The sequence below is a fragment of the Balaenoptera acutorostrata genome, chromosome 14 (genome assembly GCF_949987535.1).
Source record: "Balaenoptera acutorostrata chromosome 14, mBalAcu1.1, whole genome shotgun sequence".
Lineage (NCBI taxonomy): Eukaryota > Metazoa > Chordata > Mammalia > Artiodactyla > Balaenopteridae > Balaenoptera > Balaenoptera acutorostrata.
This window is the reverse complement of record NC_080077.1, coordinates 74,785,255-74,804,625: the sequence shown is the minus strand read 5'-3', so window position 1 is coordinate 74,804,625 and position 19,371 is coordinate 74,785,255. Positions and strand designations below refer to the sequence as shown.

The window sequence follows — 19,371 nt, the reverse complement described above, 5'->3', positions numbered from 1 at the left end:
ACAGTCTCTATCGCTATTCGACTCCGCCAGTGCAGAGTGAAATAAGACAGAGGCCGTACGTAAGCAAACGAACATGCCTTTGTTCCAATAAAAATTTATTTACAGAAAAAGACAGTCGGCTAGATTTGATCCATGGGCCATCGTTTGCCAACTCTTGCAAAGTTAAATTATACTTCAAGCAATGGGTCACTCAGCAAATCCCAAAGCAGAAATTAAAAGGGAAAATCTAAATGCCTCAAAATAAGGGGGAATTTTAAACATGTTATGTCCACTGGGTAGCATCTGAAATGCTGGTTATGAGGGCCGTGACAGAAGGAAACGTACTCCAAATATTAAAGGTAAGAGAATTATTGGTAATTTTTTTCCTTTTCTCTATTTTCTAAAGTTTTTTTGTATGTTTTTTTTGGAGTATGGTAAATCATTCTTAACTTGAAAAGAAGAATTTATTTATAAACCAAAGAATACTAAAATGAATAATCACTATTGTACCTTTTTTCTAAGTTAAACTACAACACATCAAGTTTGCCTATAAGAGACCTCACCTAAAAATAATTCCGTATTTTTCACTCTTATTAAATTGGGGCTGTGCTTTTCAAAGCTCCTCCATCTATAGAAGTTCCAAGGCGGAGCCTAGAGCATTGCTATTCAAAGTGTGGTTTCCAAACTAGCAGCATCCTGGGACCTTGTTAAAAATGCAAAATCCCAGGCTTAACCCATATCTACTACATCAGAGTCTTCATTTTACTACAACCCCAGAAGTTTCACTGTACAGTCAGGTTTAAGGAGCACTGGCTTAAAGGCTGCCAGACCAGGTACTAAGCCATCAGGGTCCCAGGTTCCCCACCCCTCCTCATAAATAGCCGTTCCATCTTTATCTTTTTTACGTATTAGATTTCCGAGCAATATTTTTTTGAAAAAAGGATTCTGCTGCTTAAAAAAAAAAGTTTCAAGACCCCTGAAACTTGCCTAGTTTTGATGTCTATTTCATAAGTACGACTGGTCTAAGAGCCAGAATAGGGAAATATTTATTATTAAGACCAGAATCAAAGCTTTTATAAGAAGCAATTTATCTTAGTATAGAGGCAGAAAGGACTTGGCTTTACCAAGCCTGTGATTATAAAAGCAGAATTAAGCAAGTAGAGGGTAATGTGCATAGTTAACATGCGTACATTATGGGGCTTTATTGCTCAGGTCAAAATTCAAGTCTCCAAATACAGGGCATTCATAATCAGAGTCACAGATACTACAAGATGGGACTAGAATGCTCTCAAGGCTAAAGAACCAAACAAAGAGTTGACCTAAAATTATTATCTGAGGAAGCCTCTCTGAGTTGAGGCTTCATTTCAGGTGGCCCAGAGATTTTACAGTCATCCCCCCCTTTCTCACTACTGTTCTTACCTTTAGGCACTATGAAAGCAATAAGGGGCCTTCCCTGGTGGTGCAGTAGGTAAGACTCCGCGCTCCCAATACAGGGGGCCCGGATTTGATCCCTGGTCAGGGAACTAGATCCCATATGCATGCTGCAACTAAGAGTTCACATGCCACAACTAAGGAGCCCTGGAGCTGCAATTAAGCATCCCTGGAGCTGCAACTAAGGAGCCCACGAGCCACAACTAAGGAGCCCACCTGCCACAACTAAGGAGCCTGCCTGCCGCAACTAAGACCTGGTGCAACCAAATAAATAAATAAATTTTTTAAAAAAGCAATTAGGCTCATCCTGATGGTTTCTTCCTACCACCAGAGTTTGAGTTCCTCATATGCACCAGTAATTGGCCTGCAACTACAAGCATTTCATTTCACTTCACTTCCTTTCATCTCATTCCTTACCACTTTAAGACACCCTTTAAATTTCACACAAGAAGAAACTAATTTCAGAAAACACTGTCCATATCATCCATTTCAGAAGAACCTGAAGTGTGCATCTTTCTTCCACTCCTTTCCCAAATGTGTGAGCAACAAGGTGATTTCCACAGCTTAGGTCTTCCTTACACTTTGAGAGGTACAAGCCTAAGTAACTGTATGAAGTACAGAAGAACTTAGTCTATGTACCTGAAAATAACCCAAAATATCACACATTTACTAGGACTACATTTCATTTTGCGAAGTCATTTGGGTTTGGTACTCAAAAATAAAATGAACACCTGATCATAAAATTAATAAACGGTTCGCTGCATTCTCATGAACTAACCTGACTGGTACAGCCGCAGATGCAGTTGCAAACAAATCAACTGGAGGGGATGTGTCAATAGTTTTAGCTGGTGTAGAATTAGGCGACGTAACAGTTGTGGCTGGAGAAGACTGAAAGGGAAGATGCAAAGCACACTCTGGTCAAATTTGAATCTACGCAAGGCAAGAGGACCTCCAATTTTCAGACGCATGCCATTCCCAGCAATTTTTTGGTTGCTCCTCGTGGGAGAAAAAACTCAAGAAAATTTGAAATTGAGAATTGTAATAAATAATCAATACTGGACAAAACATGTTTCAAATTTTAAAAGTTATATGTAATTTATATACAACTATGAAAAAAAATATTTGGCCTAACGTTGCAATGACTTCTATGCATGTATTTACAATCAAAGCCAAACAATAAATTAGGAGCTTGGGATTAACAGATACACACTACTATACATAAAATAGATAACAACAAGGTCCTACTGTATAGCACAGGGAACTTTATTCAGTAACTTGTAATAACTTATAATGGAAAACAATCTGAAAAAGAATACACACACACACACATATTTACACATATACATATATATAAGGGGTGAATCACTTTGCTGAACATCAGAAACTATCACAACATTGTAAATCAACTACACTTCAATAAAAAATAAAATAAAATCAAAGCCAAACATATTTCCTAAACATTAAATTAGTGGGAAAGATCTTGCTAGCTGCCAAAAATGGAAAAAAAAATTAATTGTAATGACTGCTGTGAAACCAAGGCCATTATTTTCTTTTCTTCATCCTAAACAGATTTCATGTAAGGTCTTCTCAGATGCCTTTAAAATCTAGAAATGTAACTTACAAAATAGTTCACAGATGGCAGAGAGCAATTCCCAAACAAGATTCAAGTCACTGACAGCTTGAGGATAGCCCATCACTAATATGAAACAGATAAAACTAAAAAAGTGAAATAAAATCTAACATTTATTGTCCTGGGCTGGTTTAAGAAGAGGACTTAATAGTCAGCTAATATATCAAAAAAAATGTTTGTTTAGTAACTATCCTAACTCTATTTGGTATATTTAATTTGCTTGTATTCACAAGAGAAAGATTAATACCAATCTCAAACCAGTCCACCAATACTTAGTTCTATAAGTGGAAACGAGACCTAACAGCAAGCAAGACGCACGAAGACCAAGGTCAAGCAAGGGCCATCAGACACTGCTGTAACAGGACAACTAATTTCAAGTAGACCAAACTTAGAGAAGTTTGAAAAAGAATAATTTAAGAAAAAGGACTGAGGAGATAAGAAATGTATAGGAGTTTCCAGACTTAAATAGTATCTGTTTAATAGCTGTTTGTCCAAGAATATAACTAATCAAGAAGTCAAAATCCAAAGATACACAAGTGCCAAGTGCTCAGCACTTCAAGAAAGGCAAACCCATGAGCAGCATGGATGCTGTTGCTCAGAAAGGGTGAACTCAAGCTTTGCTCATCACCAAATATTTAAAATTTCCAAATGGAATATGAAAGATTATCAAGGGGATAGAAAGAACTAACATTAATTTGCATGTCATCCATTGTGGACACTGACAACTCTGAAATAAATTAGTGGGGTTTTTTTTTTAAACCAATATATGTGGGCTTCCCTGGTGGCGCAGTGGTTAAGAATCCACCTGCCAATGCAGGGGACATGGGTTCAAGCCCTGGTCCAGGAAGACCCCACATGCCGCGGAGCAACTAGGCTGGTTCGCCACAACTACTGAGCCTGCGCTCTAGAGCCCACGAGCCACAACTACTGAGCCCACGTGCCACAACTACTGAAGCCCACGCGCCACAACTACCGAAGCCCACGTGCCTAGAGCCCGTGCTCAGCAACAAGAGAAGCCACTGCAATGAGAAGCCCGCTCACCTCAAAGAAGAGCAGTCCCTGCTTGCCGTAACTAGAGAAAGCCCACGCACAGCAACGAAGACCCAACACAGCCAAAAATAAAATAAATAATAAAATAAATTTATAAAAATAAACCAATACATGTAAATACCTTGGAAAGTGATGTTTATGAAACACCAGGGAGAACGTAATGACAGCAATGAATCTACCAATATAAATGCAGAAATGAAGGTCTTCAAAGGCTCATTAAAAACTGCCTTGTAATAATAAGCTCTGAAGAGATGCGGGAGGTATGAAAACAGAACCAAAATAATCCTGTTATTACAAGAAGAAAAAGTCAAAATTCATTTTGGCCAAAACGCAGAAACAGACCATCCCAAAGGATTCCAGAATTTTACCACACTCTACTCAGCAGTCGTATGGTGGAATTTTTCCATAGAAATAATGATTTTATTTATTTTTCTTTTAATAGATCTTTATTGGAATAAAATTGCTTCACAATACTGTGTTAGTTTCTGTTGCACAACAAAGCAAATCGGCCACATGCATACACATGTCCCCATATCCCCTCCCTCTTGAGCCTCCCTCCCATCCTCCCTATCCCACCCCTCTAGGTCACCGCAAAGCACTGAGCCGATCTCCCTGTGCTATGCTGCTGCTTCCCACCAGCCAACTATTTTACACTCGTTAGTGTATATATGTTAATGCTACTCTCATTTGCCCCTGCTTCGCCTTCCCACCCCATGTCATCAAGTCCATTCTCTATGTCTACCTCTTTATTCCTGCCCTGCAAATAGGCTCATCAGCACCATTTTTTTTTTTTTTAGATTCCATATATATGGGTTAGCATACAGTATTTGTTTTTCTCTTTCTGACTTACTTCACTTTGTATGACAGATTCTAGGCCCATCCACCTCACTACAAATAACTCAATTTCGTTTCTTTTTCTGGCTGAGTAATATTCCATTGTATATATGTGCCACATCTTCTTTATCCATTCATCTGTCGATGGACACTTAGGTTGCTTCCATGTCCTGGCTATTGTAAATAGTGCTGCAATGAACATTGTGGTACATGACTCTTCTTGAATTATGGTTTTCTCAGGGTATATGCCCAGTAGTGGGATTGCTGGGTCATACGGTAGTTCTATTTTGTTTTTTAAGGAACCTCCACACTGTTTTCCATAATGGTTGTATCAACTGACATTCCCACCAACAGTGCAGGAGGGTTCCCTTTTCACTACAGCCTTTCCAGCCTTTATTGTTTCTAGATTTTCTGAAAATGGTCATTCAGACCGGCGTGAGGTGATACCTCACTGTAGTTTTGATTTGCATTTCTCTAATAATTCGTGATGTTGAGCATCTTTTCATGTACCTCTTGGCCAACTGTATATTTTCCTTGGTGAAATGTCTATTTAGGACTTCCACCCATTTATTTTTTTAACATCTTTATTGGAGTATAATTGCTTTACAACAGTGCGTTAGTTTCTGCTTTATAACAAAGTAAAACAGTTATACATATATATATATCTCCATATCTCTTCCCTCTTGTGTCTCCCTCCCTCCCACCCTCCCTACTCCACCCCTGTAGGTGGTGACAAAGCACCGAGCTGATCTCCCTGTGCTATGCGGCTGCTTCCCACTAGCTATCGATTTTATATTTGGTAGTGTATATATGTCCATGCCACTCTCTCACTTTGTCCCAGCTTACCTTTCCCCCTCCCCGTGTCCTCAAGTCCATTCTCTAGTAGGTCTGCATCTTTATTCCCCTCTTGCCCCTAGGTTCTTCATGACCTTTTTTTAAAGATTCCATATATATGTGTTAGCATAAGGTATTTGTTTTTCTCTTTCTGACTTACTTCACTCAGTATGACAGACTCTAGGTCCATCCACCTCACTACAAATAACTCAATTTGTTTCTTTTTATGGCTGAGTAATATTCCATTGTATATATGTGCCACATCGTCTTTATCCATTCATCTGTTGATGGACACTTAGGTTGCTTCTATGTCCTGGCTATTGTAAATAGAGCTGCAATGAACACTGTGGTACATGACTCTTTTTGAATTATGGTTTTCTCAGGGTATATGCCCAGTAGTGGGATTGCTGGGTCATATGGTAGTTCTATTTTTAGTTTCTTAAGGAACCTCCATACTGTTCTCCATAGTGGCTGTATTAATTTACATTCCTACCAACAGTGCAAGAGGGTTCCCTTTTCTCCCCACCCTCTCCAGCATTTATTGTTTGTAGATTGTTGATGGTGGCCATTCTGACTGGTGTGAGGTGATACTTCATTGTAGTTTTCATTTGCATTTCTCTAATGATTAGGGATATTGAGCATCCTTTCACGTGTTTGTTGGCAATCTGTATGTCTTCTTTGGAGAAATGTCTATTTAGGTCTTCTGCCCATTTTTGGATTGGGTTGTTTGTTTTTTTGATATTGAGCTGCATGAGCTGCTTGTAAATTTTGGAGATTAATCCTTTGCCAGTTGCTTCATTTGCAAATATTTTCTCTCATTCTCAGGGTTGTCTTTTCATCTTGTTTATGGTTTCCTTTGCTGTGCAAAAGCTTTTAAGTTTCATTAGGTCCCATTTGTTTATTTTTATTTCTATTCCTCTAGGAGGTGGGTCAAAAAGGATCTTGCTGTGATTTATTTCAAAGAGTGTTCTGCCTATGTTTTCCTCTAAGAGTTTGATAGTGTCTGGCCTTACATTTAAGTCTTTAATCCATTTTGAGTTTATTTTTATGTATGGTGTTAGGGAGTGTTCTAATTTCATTCTTTTACATGTAGCTGTCCAGTTTTCCCAGCACCACTTATTGAAGAGGCTGTCTTTTCTCCATTGTATATTCTTGCCTCCTTTATCAAAGATAAGGTGACCATATGTGCGTGGGTTTATCTCTGGGCTTTCTATCCTGTTCCACTGATCTATATTTCTGGTTTTGCACCAGTACCATACTGTCTTGATTACTGGAGCTTTGTAGTATAGTCTGAAGTCAGGGAGTCTGATTCCTCCAGCTCCGTTTTTCTTTCTCAAGATTGCTTTGGCTATTTGGGGTCCTTTGTGTTTCCATACAAATTGTGAAATTTTTTGTTCTAGTTCTGTGAAAAATGCCAGTGGTAGTTTGATAGGGATTGCATTGAATCTGTAGATTGCTTTAGGTAGTATAGTCATTTTCACAATGTTGATTCTTCCAATTCAAGAACACGGTATACCTCTCCATCTATTTGTATCATCTTTAATTTCTTTCATCAGTGTCTTATAATTTTCTGCATACAGGTCTTTTGCCTCCTTAGGTAGGTTTATTCCTAGGTATTTTATTCTTTTTGTTGCAATGGTAAATGGGAGTGTTTTCTTAATTTCACTTTCATATTTTTCATCATTAGTGTATAGGAATGCAAGAGATTTCTGCACATTAATTTTGTATCCTGCTACTTTATCAAATTTATTGATTAGCTCTAGTAGTTTTCTGGTAGCTTCTTTAGGATTCTCTATGTATAGTATCATGCCATCTGCAAACAGTGACAGTAAACTTTACTTCTTCTTTTCCGATTTGGATTCCTTTTATTTCTTTTTCTTCTCTGATTGCTGTGGCTAAAACTTCCAAAACTATGTTGAATAATAGTGGTGAGAGTGGGCAACCTTGTCTTGTTCCTGATCTTAGTGGAAATGGTTTCAGTTTTTCACCACTGAGGACGATGTTGGCTGTGGGTTTGTCATATATGGCCTTTATTATGTTGAGGTAAGTTCCCTCTATGCCTACTTTCTGGAGAGTTTTTATCATAAATGGGTGTTGAATTTTGTTGAAAGCTTTCTCTGCAGCTATTGAGATGATCATATGGTTTTTCTCCTTCAATTTGTTAATATGGTGGATCACATTGATTGATTTGCATATATTGAAGAATCCTTGCATCCCTGGGATAAACCCCACTTGATCATGGTGTACTTCCACCCATTTTTTAACTGGATTGTTTGTTTTTTTGATATTGAGCTCCATGTGCTATTTGTATATTTTGTAGATTAATCCTTTGTTGTTTCATTTGCAAATATTTTCTCCCATTCTGAGCGTTGTCTGTTTGTCTTGTTTATGGTTTCCTTTGCTGTGCAAAAGCTTTTAAGTTTAATTAAGTCCCATTTGTTTATTTTTGTTTTTATTTCCGTTCCTCTAGGAGGTGGGTCAAAAAAGATCTTGCTGTGGTTTACCTCAAAGAATGTTTTTCCTATGTTTTCCTCTAAGAGTTTTATAGTGTCTGGTCTTACATTTAAGTCTTTAATCCATTTGGAGTTTATTTTTGCGTATGGTGTTAGGGAGTGTTCTAATTTCATTCTTTTATGTGTAGCTCTCCAGTTTTCCCAGCACCACTCACTGAAGAGACTGTCTTTTCTCCATTGTATATCTTTGTCTCCTTTGTCATAGATTAGTTGACCATAGGTGCGTGGGTTTATCTCTGGGCATTCTATCCTGTACCACTGACCTATATTTCTGTTTTTGCACCAGTACCATACTGTCTTGATTACTGTATCTCTGTGGTATAGTTTGAAGTTGGGGAGCCTGATTCCTCCAACTCTTTCTTTCTCAAGATTGCTTTAGCTATTTCAGGGTCTTCTGTGTTTCCATACAAATTGTAAAATTTTCTGTTCTAATTCTGTGAGGAATGCCATTGGTAGTTTGCTAGGGATTGCACTGAATCTGTAGATTGCTTTGGGTAGTATAGTCATTTTCACAATATTGATTCTTCCAATCCACGAACATGGTATATTTCTCCATCTGTTTATGTCATTTTTGATTTCTTTCATCAGTGTTTTATAGTTTTCTGAGTACAAGTCTTTCACATCCTTAGGCAGGTTTATTCCTAGGTATTTTATTCTTTTTGTTGCAATGGTAAATGGGAGTGTTTCCTTAATTTCTCTTTCTGATTTTTCGTTGTTGGTGTATAGGAATGCCAGACATTTCTGTGCATTAACTTTGTATCCTGCAACCTTACCAAATTCACTGATTAGCTCTAGTAGTTTTCTGGTGGCATCTTTAGGATTTTCTATGTATAGTATCATGTCATTGGCAAACAGTGACAGTTTTACTTCTTCTTTTCCAATTTGTATTCCTTTTATTTCTTTTTCTTCTGATTCCTGTGGCTAGGCCTTCCAAAATTATGTTGAATAAAGTGGCGAGAGTGGACATCCTTGTCTTGTTCCCAATCTTAGTGGAAATGCTTTCAGTTTTTCACCATTGAGTATGATGCTTGCTGTGGGTTTGTCACATATGGCCTTTATTATGTTGAGGTAGGTTCCCTCTATGCCCATTTTCTGGAGTTTTTTTTTTTTTTTATCATAAATGGGTGTTGAATTTTGTCAAAAGCTTCTTCTGCATCTATTGAGATGACCATATGGTTTTTATTCCTTAATTTGTTAATGTGGTACTTCACACTGATTGATTTACATATATTGAAGAATCCTTGTAGCCCTGGGATAAATCCCACTTGATCATGGTGTATGATCCTTTTAATGTTCTGTTGGATTCCACTTGCTAGTATTTTGTTCAGGATTTTTGCATCTATGTGCATCAGTGATATTGGTCTATAATTTTCTTTTTTTTGTGATCTCTTCTGGTTTTAGTACCAGCATGATGATGGCTTCATAGAATGCATTTGGGAGTATTTCTCCCTCTGCAATTTTTTGGAAGAGTTTGAGAAGGATGGGTGTTAGCTCTTCTCTAAATGTTTGCTAGAATTCACCTGTGGAGCCATCTTGTCCTGGACTTTTGTTTGTTGGAAGATTTTTAAATACCGTTTCAATTTCATTACTTGTGATAGATCTGTTTATATTTTCTAATTCTTCCTGGTTCAGTCTTGGAAAATTTTACCTTTCCAAGAATTTGTCCATTTCTCTGTGGTTGTCCATTTTATTGGCATATAGTTGTTTGTAGTAGTCTCTTATAATCCTTTGTATTTCTGCAGTGTCAGTTGTGATTTCTCCTTTTTCATTTCTAATTTTATTGATTTGCATCCTCTCCCTTTTTTTCTTGATGAGTCTGGCTAAGGGTTTGCCAATTTTGTTTATCTTCTCAAAGAACCAGTTTTTAGTTTTATTGATCTTTGTTACTGTTTTCTCTGTTTCTATTTCATTTATTTCTGCTCTGATCTTTATTTTTTTCCTTCTACTGACTTTGGGTTTTCTTTGTTCTTCTTTGTCTAGTTGTTTTAAGTGTAGGGTTAGATTGTTTGAGATTTTTCTTGTTTCTTGAGTTGAAATTGAATTGCTATAAACTTCCCTCTTAGAACTGCTTTTGTTGCATCCCATAGGTTTTGGGCCTTCGTGTTTTCATTGTCATTTGTTTCTATGTATTTTTTAATTTCTTTTTTGATTTCTTCAGTGATCTCTTAGTTATTTAGTAGCACACTGTTTAGCCTCCATGTGTTTGTGTTTTTTAAAGTTTTTTTCCTGTAACTGACTTCCAATCTCATAGCATTGTGGTCAGCAAAGATGCCTGATATGATTTAAGTTTTCTTAAATTTTCCAAGGCTTGATCTGTGACCCAAGATGTGATCTATCCTGGAGAATGTTCCATGTGCACTTGAGAAGAAAGTGTATTCTGCCACTTTCGGGTGGAATGTTCTATAAATATCAATTAGATCTATCTGGTCTATTGTGTCATTTAAAGCTGTATTTCTTTATTTATTTTCTGTTTGGATGATCTGTCCATTGGTGTAAGTGGGGTGTTAAAGTCCCCTACTATCATTGCGTTACTGTCGATTTCTCCTTTCATGGTTGTTAGCATTTGCCTTATGTACTGAGGTGTTCCTTTTTTGGGTGCATAAACATTTATAATTGTTACATTTTTTTCTTGGATTGATCCTTTGTTCATTATGTAGTGTCCCTCCTTATCTTTTGTAACAGTCTTTATTTTAAAGTATTTTATCTGATATGAGTATTGTCACTCCAGTTTTCTTTTGATTTCCATTGCATGGAATATCTTTTTCCATCCCTTCACTTTCAGTCTGTATGTGTGCCTAGGTCTGAAGTGGGTCTCTTGTAGACAGCATATATATGGGTCTTATTTCTCTATCCATTCAGCCAGTCTATGTCTTTTGGTTGGGGCATTTAATCCATTTCCATTCAGGGTTATTATCTATATGTATGTTCCTATTACCATTTTCTTAGTTGTTTTCGGTTTGTTTTTGTGCGTTTTTCCTTCTCTTGTGTTTCCCGCTCGGAGAAGTTTCTTTAGCATTTGTTGTAAAGCTGGTTTGGTGGTGCTGAATTCTCTTAGCGTTTACTTGTCTGAAAAGCTTTTGACTTCTCCACTGAATGTGAATGAGATCCTTGCTGGGTAGAGTAATCTTGGTTATAGGTTTTTCTCTTTCATCACTTTAAGTATATCCTGCCACTCCCTTCTGGCCTGCAGAGTTTCTGTTGAAAAATCAGCTGATAACCTTATGGGGATTCCTTTGTATTTTATTTTTGTTTTTCACTTGCTTTTAATATTTTATCTTTGAATTTACTTTTTGTTAGTTTGATTAATATGTGTCTTGGTGTGTTTTTTCTAGGGTTTACCCTGTATGGGACTCTCTGTGCTTCCTGGACTTGGGTGACTATTTCCTTTCCCATGTTAGGGAAGTTTTCTACTATAATCTCTTCAAATATTTTCTCAGACCCTTTCTTTTTCTCTTCTTCTTCTGGGACCCCTATAATTCGAATGTTGGTGCGTTTAGTGTTGTCTGAGAGGTCTTCAATTCTTTTCATTCTTTTTTCTTTATTCTGCTTCTCGGCAGTTTTTTCCACCATTTTGTCTTCCAGCTTACTTATTCGCTCTTCTGACTCAGTTATTCTGTTATTGATTTCTCGTAGTGTATTTTTCATTTCAGTTATTGTGTTGTTCATCTCTGTTTGTTCTTTAGTTCTTCTAGATCTTTGTTAAACATTTCTTGTATTTTCTCAATCCATGCCTCCATTCTATTTCCAAGATTCTGGATCATCTCTACTATCATTACTCTGAACTTTTTTTCAGGTAGATTGCCTATTTCCTTTTCATTTATTTGGTTTTGTAGGTTTTTACCTTGCTCCTTCATCTGTGACATATTTTTTTGCTATTTTTTTTTTTTTATGAGTGGGATTGTGTTACTGTCTTACTGGTTGTTTGGTCTGAGGCTTCCAACACTGGAGTTTGTAGGCTGTTGTGTAGAGCTGGTTCTTGGTGCTGAGATGAGGAACTCCGTGAGACCTCACTCCGGTGAATATTCCTTGGGGTCTGAGGTTCTCTGCTAGTCCAGTGGTTTGGACTCAGAGCTCCTGTTCCCACTGCAGGAGCTTCCCCCCAACCCCAGGCTTGCAAATCAAGATCCCGCAAGCCATGTGGGGAGGTACAAAAAAAAGGTAAAAAATAAAATTAGACTAGGAACCTAACAGACATGTTAGAAAGAATGTAAAAATAAAACTATAGATCAATCAACAACTGGAAGGTACATCAGTACCACAATAGTAAAAAAGAGGAGGCGGGAAAGGAAAAAAAAAGAGGGGGGGGAGGCCTTGGCTGTGGGGGGCGGCACCTAAGCAAGGACAAGGTCTGGGTGGTGGGCGGGGCCAATGCTCAGGACCCACAGGGCTGGAAAAGGCCTTGGGAGCTGTGGGGGGGGGTGTGGCTTAGGCTCAAGGAACAGAAGGGGCCAGGCGTGCCCCCCACCCCTGGTCTCAGAGGGAGAGGGACCTCACCTGGGAGCCCAGCAGGCTTCCTGGGCTCAAGTGGGTGGGGCAAACGCCCTACTCTCCTCTCCCGCTCCTCCCAGAGGGCTACCTCTCCCCCACACCGCCTGCCTCTCCTGATCTCCCCGGCCTCCCTCCTATGCCCCCAGGACCAGTGCGGCCGGCAGGGAAGGGTGGGCCTTGGTGGGGAGGGGACCGGCCTGGGAGCTCAGCAGGCTCCCCGTGCCCGAGTGGGCAGGGCAATCACCCTCTGCTCTTCTCCCACTCCTCCCGGAGGGCCCCTCCCGCCTGCCTCTCCCAATCTGCCTGGCCTCCCTCCTATGCTCCCAGGACCCACGCAGCCTGGAGGGGGCTTTGGATGGTAGGGGACCAGCCTGGGAGGTCAGAGGCTCCCGCGGCCCCAGTGGATGGGGCAGCCGCCCTCTATTTCTCTCCCGCTCCTTGTCTGGCCTTCACTTCTCCTCCCCACTCAGTCCCCCTATGTCCTACCAGTTCACTTTGGGGTTCCTCCAATCTCCTTGGGCATCAGAGTCCCCAACCAGCGGCCAGCAGGCTCCCTAGTTGTGGGGAGACGCTAACTCTGTGTCTTCCCACACCGTCATCTTCTCCCATGTGACATAATGATTTTAAACCTGGCTCTGTAGCAGAATCACAAGGGAGCTTAGGTTGTTTGTTTCTTTGTTTGTTTGATTGTTGGAGCTCCCTGAGGGTCTCCTGGGCAGCCGGCCAGGTATTGACACAGTAAAGGTTGTCTGGGGTACCCTGTGCAGTCATAATGCCAACCTTCTTGTCTGGAATAACAGCAGTTATGTAACAGAAATTTGGCAAAGAGGAAAGAGCACATTTATCACATTTTTGCAATGAAAATGGCAATGTGAAAAATACAATGGCAAATGTGAACTACTGACCTAGAGAAGTAAATACTCTTGTCACTAACAACCCTAATCCTGTCCTTCAAGATGCTAAAGGAGAGAGGGAGGTGAAGGAGTTGTGACAGTTATTACGGTAGACTGTCTAAAAGGCATGCTTGCAAGGATACCCAACGACAATTGGTTTCTCTACCATCAAAGCAGGCACAATGTTATATGCCTTATTTATCTCACAGGGCTGTGATTCAGAGTACGTGAAAGTGCTTTGTAACTAGTAAGACGTTAACACTGACACATTTGTTTTCAGTTGTAATATAAATGTATGAAAATTTCTTCTACTTAAAGAAAAATTTAGTCCAGATAGAGGGCTAAGTAGACATTGCTATATGACACTGCTATACGACTAAGAAACTAATATAAAGGGGAATACATAAAAACTTACCTTTCCTCAAGAAATTAAAAATAAAATTATCATATGATTCAGCAATTCCACTTCTGGGTGTAGACCCAAAAGAACTGCAAACAGGGACTTGAACAGATACTTGTACACCATGTTCACAGGAGCATTATTTACAATAGTCAAAAGGCGGAAGTGACCCAAGTGATCATTAATGGATGGATGGATGGATGAACAAAATGTGGTACACACATAGAATGGAATAGCATTCAGACTTAAAAAGAAAGGAAATTTCTGACATATGCTACAACATGGATGAACGTTGAAGATACTATGCTAAGTAAAATACGCCAGTCACAAAAGGACAGATACTGAAGGACAGTTCCACTTATTTGAGGTACCTAGAGTAATCAAATTCATAGAGACAGAAAGTAGAATGGTGCCTGCCAGGAGCTGGGGGTGAGAGTGGTCAGAGAGGGGGACGGGGAGTTAGTGTTTAAAGGGTACAGAGTTTCAGTTGGGGAAGATGACAAATGTTCTCCAAATGGATGATAGTGATGGCTGCCCAACAATGTAAATGTACTTAATGCCACTGAACTGTACAATCAAAAGTTGTTAAAATGAAAAAAAAAAGTTGTTAAAATGGTCAAAACAAAACAAAAAACAAACTTACCTTACTTAATGGAGAGGGAGCACCAGATCTAAAAGGCAACCAAAAAGAATTAAAACTGGATATACATGAATACATTTGTAGAAGCACTTAAGTTTGATGCTTGGTCAAGCATTAACTTGTTTATATATAGACTTTTTTAGTAATGGATAAACTATTTTTAAAATATATTTTATCTTTTACTCAATTATGACATCTGCTTCCAATGTCTCCCATCCACTTAATTTCTAGTATTAGAAATTCTTAAATTCAAAATCTTTTTTTTGGTATCTCTAGCAACTCAATTAATTATTCGAGTTGATCTTTATTGCCTACGTCCATCAAAAATAAACTGTTCAAATTGGAATTTTAAAAAATTTGCCAAGACTTGGGAAAAATAATGCTTTACAGAATTTTTAAAAAACCGTCCGGTTTATTATTTTTAAAAGTTAGAAAACCCATTAAGGTTAAAGCAACATTGTGATTCATTTAGTCATAATTGTGATACCTAAAAGGAACACTAGAATTAAAAAAAAGATCCCTACAAGCCCTGTGCCTGATGTGTGTCTCAGCTTCCACACTGAGCTGAGACACACTGTGCATTCTCCACACTGTGAGTACTCCTAGAGACTGTCTGGTTTTTTTCATGGCTGTAATGAAAACTGTCTATGAGAAATATTCCCATTATCCTGTGAGAATTTGGGAGCTGGAAAAAGAAGAGTAACCTCAATGCTTGTGTCTAAGGGAGTGAGGGAAAATCAGGAAGAAATATATATATTTTTTCAGTTAGATTGCTGGTAGCACTGATTATAGTATATCATTTCTAGCAAAATGCTTCAGAGACGACTGCCTAAACAGTGTAGGTTTTACTAACCTGAGTTGGTGGAAAATAAATTAGTAAGGAAACAAAATGAAGAAAAAAAGACATTTCAATAAGAAGACTATTGTCAGGGTCTCAGAGGATGGCAGGGATGCCGTTCTACTTATCTACAGAGAAAATATCACACGTGGCAGGAGTAAAATAAAATCAGCAGAGATTTAGTAACTGGAGTTTTGTACAATATCATGAATTTTTGTTTTATGGGATACAGCAAAATAAATTTAACAATATTATATGCCAGATTAATACCTCTTATGTTCAACTTCATTTGCAAACACAAGCCTGCCATTTCCTGTCTAAATTTAGTTTTCACTTAAAATGAACATGAAAGCAAGGGCTAACAGAGATTTCTGTGATATAAGGAAGATAGAAGCCTAAGGGTTACACTCGATTAGGTTATGTGTAGTTGGGCTGTTATCTTCAGAGTAACATATCCTATGAAGAAAAGGATATATGCTTCTCTACATTGCTCATCAAGGGTCTACTGAAATAAATGGAATCACAGTATTCTCTATATCTCAGAAACTTAGGAACCTAAAAATCTAGTACTGAGGTTGAAAATTCCCTAATGAGTTTTTGGTTAACAATTCCTCCACTCCTACCACTTTTTTCTCTTTACATATGGAGAAAAGGAAGGGAGTTAAGTCTAAATAAAAATCCAAGAAAATAATAGCCTTAACTCTGCAAAGAAAACATAGAAGCCATCTGATGTGGTCAGTTTCTAAGAATGAGTTAATTGAAATTAATTTGCTTCTCTCTCAAGAGATTTTCATGAACCAATTCTTAGTGGTACTGACACAATGAGCAATATTAATACAGAAAAGAGAATTGAGGATGAACGAGAACTTTTTGAACTGTATTTCCAAACTAATACATAAAAGTTTCTAACATATTCTATACTCTGTAGCAAAATAAAGATATAGTAAAAATGACAGAATTTCTCTACCTACTACTAAAGAATATCATGCTCAAACCTAAGTACAGAATATCATAATTGGCACAAGAATCACTTTGTCAAGCTCTCGCATGAGTGCTATTATTAAATGACACTTGTAGCTACCCCATGGATTCAGCAAAAAAATCTCCTACTGTCTCCCACTATCCTCCCACTTAAAGCACTGTATCTTATTCGTCTGTCTTCTCCACTAGATGCCAAATTCTTTGAAGGAAGCGAACCTATCTCATTGTTTTATATCAGATAAACATATTAACCAAAATAAACTAACCAAACATCTTAAAAATAAATTAACCAAACATCTTAAAAATTATTTTGTATGAAACTAAACTGTCAGGATGTATGACTTCTGTTCCCATGGACCAGATCCAGGTTTTGCCATGATTTCATCAAAAAGGTAGAACCAGAGGTGCTCCCATTGGGGCCACAGCTTTAAAAAGCATCACTCAACACTGACTAAAGTCTGAGGGCTCTGAGGCTCAGAGGGGTAAATAACTCGCCAAAGTCTCATCATTCTTTAATGGTGGATTTCAGGCTTCAGTCCAAGTCTGTCTGTGCACATTTCACATTCCAGCCTGTCCTGACAAAAACACAGGGGAGTCCATCACATTTGTTCCTCTCCTACACAACACACAAATTGCTTCTTTTTACCTGTTCCTCAGCTGATTTTCTGCCCTACTGGCTATTCACCATTTATAAAAGAAAATGCTACAATCTTTTATATATAATGATATTATTTAAAGCCCAATACTTATTTCAACAACTTCAGCTAGAGAAATTTAGTACATGGTGAACCATGTTGGGGGAAAATAAAGCATGAATGTAATTTTAGAAGAGAATGCATGACCCATAGATCCTGTAAAATGTTACAAATACATGGCTTTCTATGATGAACACAGAAAATGTTAAGGTTTACACTTCCCATGTGTTAATGGTAAACTATCAAAAGAAGAAATTTTATTTCTTATTCACAACACTAATCGCTACACAGTTTTTGGTCAAAAACGCTAGCCAGAAAGACAAACAAAACACAGATGTGAAAAACCTATCTCTTCCAAATAATTTTAATTACAATAAACTTGAGTTTCTTTACTAACTCTCAACACTTAGTAAACTCACATATAAAATAAAATCAATTTCTCTCTTTTGTTCTGTGGAATTACAGAAACAGACAATATACAAAGGCATATCACACAGTATTGCATAGAATTTCAAAAATGAGTATCGGTGGATATAAGGCACTAAATATAAAAGGCCTACATATTTTTTAGCAGACATTTGAAAATGCTTCATTTTATGCATTTACTTGACTTAGAGGTTAGAATAGTTTTATACTGCTACCAGAAGACAAAGAAAACCCGTTTAAGTAATTTATTTTCTTTATAGCATTGTCTTTTGGCACTTCTGCCATGTGCCATAGGGAAATCTTTTGTTTACTAAACAAGTGAAAAGTCTTTGATTTCTAAAATCTAAGAGGGATATCTGAATATACAACTAAGAGAGTCTGTTAGTCTTGATCAAAGAAGACCAAAATAAAACCATTTATGCGAGTCACCTTAAGAGAAAATTTTAAAAGTATAATGAAAAAACACAGATGTGTAAAATGGACAGAAATCAGTTTTCAATATTCTAAATACCAAATGTGGAATTTTAAGAGTGTTTTTTGCATTTTTAGGAATAACCAAATGCAAAAAAAGTCACTCAATATAGTACTCACCCTTCACTTAAGGTCCCAGGTAAGCACAAACATACAAAGAAGAAAATAGTTAACTACTATAGTTCATTTATTTTAAAAATAGGGAATAAGCAAAAGACAAGTTCATAGGTGGTCTCAGCCAATTCAGAAAAGAAATCTGACAAGCATAAAATGATTTTAAAGGAGAGAGGGAAATTACGCTCAGTACAAGGTAATTCAAAACAGAAGATCATTAAGTTCTTATTTTACTACTCTTAGAAATGTAACCAAGTGTCCATAGCTAAATAGTCCAAAAATAGTTGGCAGCAGCCACAAGGGGGCGGCTTTAGAGCTGAAGTTAGGGCTGATGAGATCCACTCTAGGAGGCGGCTTCTCACAGGATTGCAGCCCAGGCAGATTTCAGGAGGGAAGAGGGTGGACCTGTGCGGGGTGCGGGGACCTGAGGGGGGGAAGAGCGCGGAGAAGCTGACTTGCACCCATGCGCGTCCTGCATTGCCCAAGGGAGAGGCTCTAACTCTGGCATATGCATATTTCCTCAGCTAAAGGGATCCATCTGCCACAGGAAGAGGGACATTTCTCAGGCTTCCTGCCTCCTTTGGCTTAAATCCTAGGCGACTCATTTGGCTTCCCAGACACCCTAATACGGGAGTGGTGGGAGGAGGCAGCAATTACTGGAAGCGGGCACCCTCTTTTGTGACTTAATATACTCGCACGTCTTTTCAGTTGACATCAATCTACCAACGCAAGTCTGATTGTCCTTGGCCACACTGAAGTGGGGACAGACCTGGGACAATGGTACAACCTTGACAGAGCCCCTGAGATGTCCTGTCATCCATCATTCCAAATAGCTCTGCCATCACAGCCTGAGAGAGCCCTATTCCGTTGTTTACCATCGAAAACTTAAGACATGCAATAATTGTTATACTAACTTGGAAAAGATGACAGAAATCACCCTTAGCTAAACAACAGGCAAAAAAGTGACTCAAGACACGAGAGTCCAGATTCTGGGAGAATGCCCAGAGAGAAGCAAGCAGAAAGGAGGTGCATTTTGATAGCTGTATCACAGGTAAAATCCACGATCAGCCTATAGCCCTGCAATGAGCAGTTCATGGGTTGTCTCTACCAATTTCTGCTGTCGATCTAAACAGAATCAACATAAAGCTGGGATC

At 38.3% G+C, this 19,371-nt stretch overlaps 1 protein-coding gene across 5 annotated transcripts in view; it reads right to left on the bottom strand.

The window, feature by feature from the left end:
- The window catches only part of SNAP91 (synaptosome associated protein 91), a 157,165-nt gene that overhangs the window by 61,841 nt on the left and 75,953 nt on the right, over positions 1-19,371 (bottom strand). For all 5 annotated transcript variants that reach the window (XM_057527741.1, XM_057527739.1, XM_057527740.1 and 2 more), the window contains 2 exons: positions 14,696-14,723; positions 2,189-2,298 (listed from right to left, as the gene is read on the bottom strand). In XM_057527741.1, the coding sequence (XP_057383724.1) occupies positions 2,189-2,298; positions 14,696-14,723 (138 nt within the window). The remainder of the gene's footprint in view (positions 1-2,188; positions 2,299-14,695; positions 14,724-19,371) is intronic.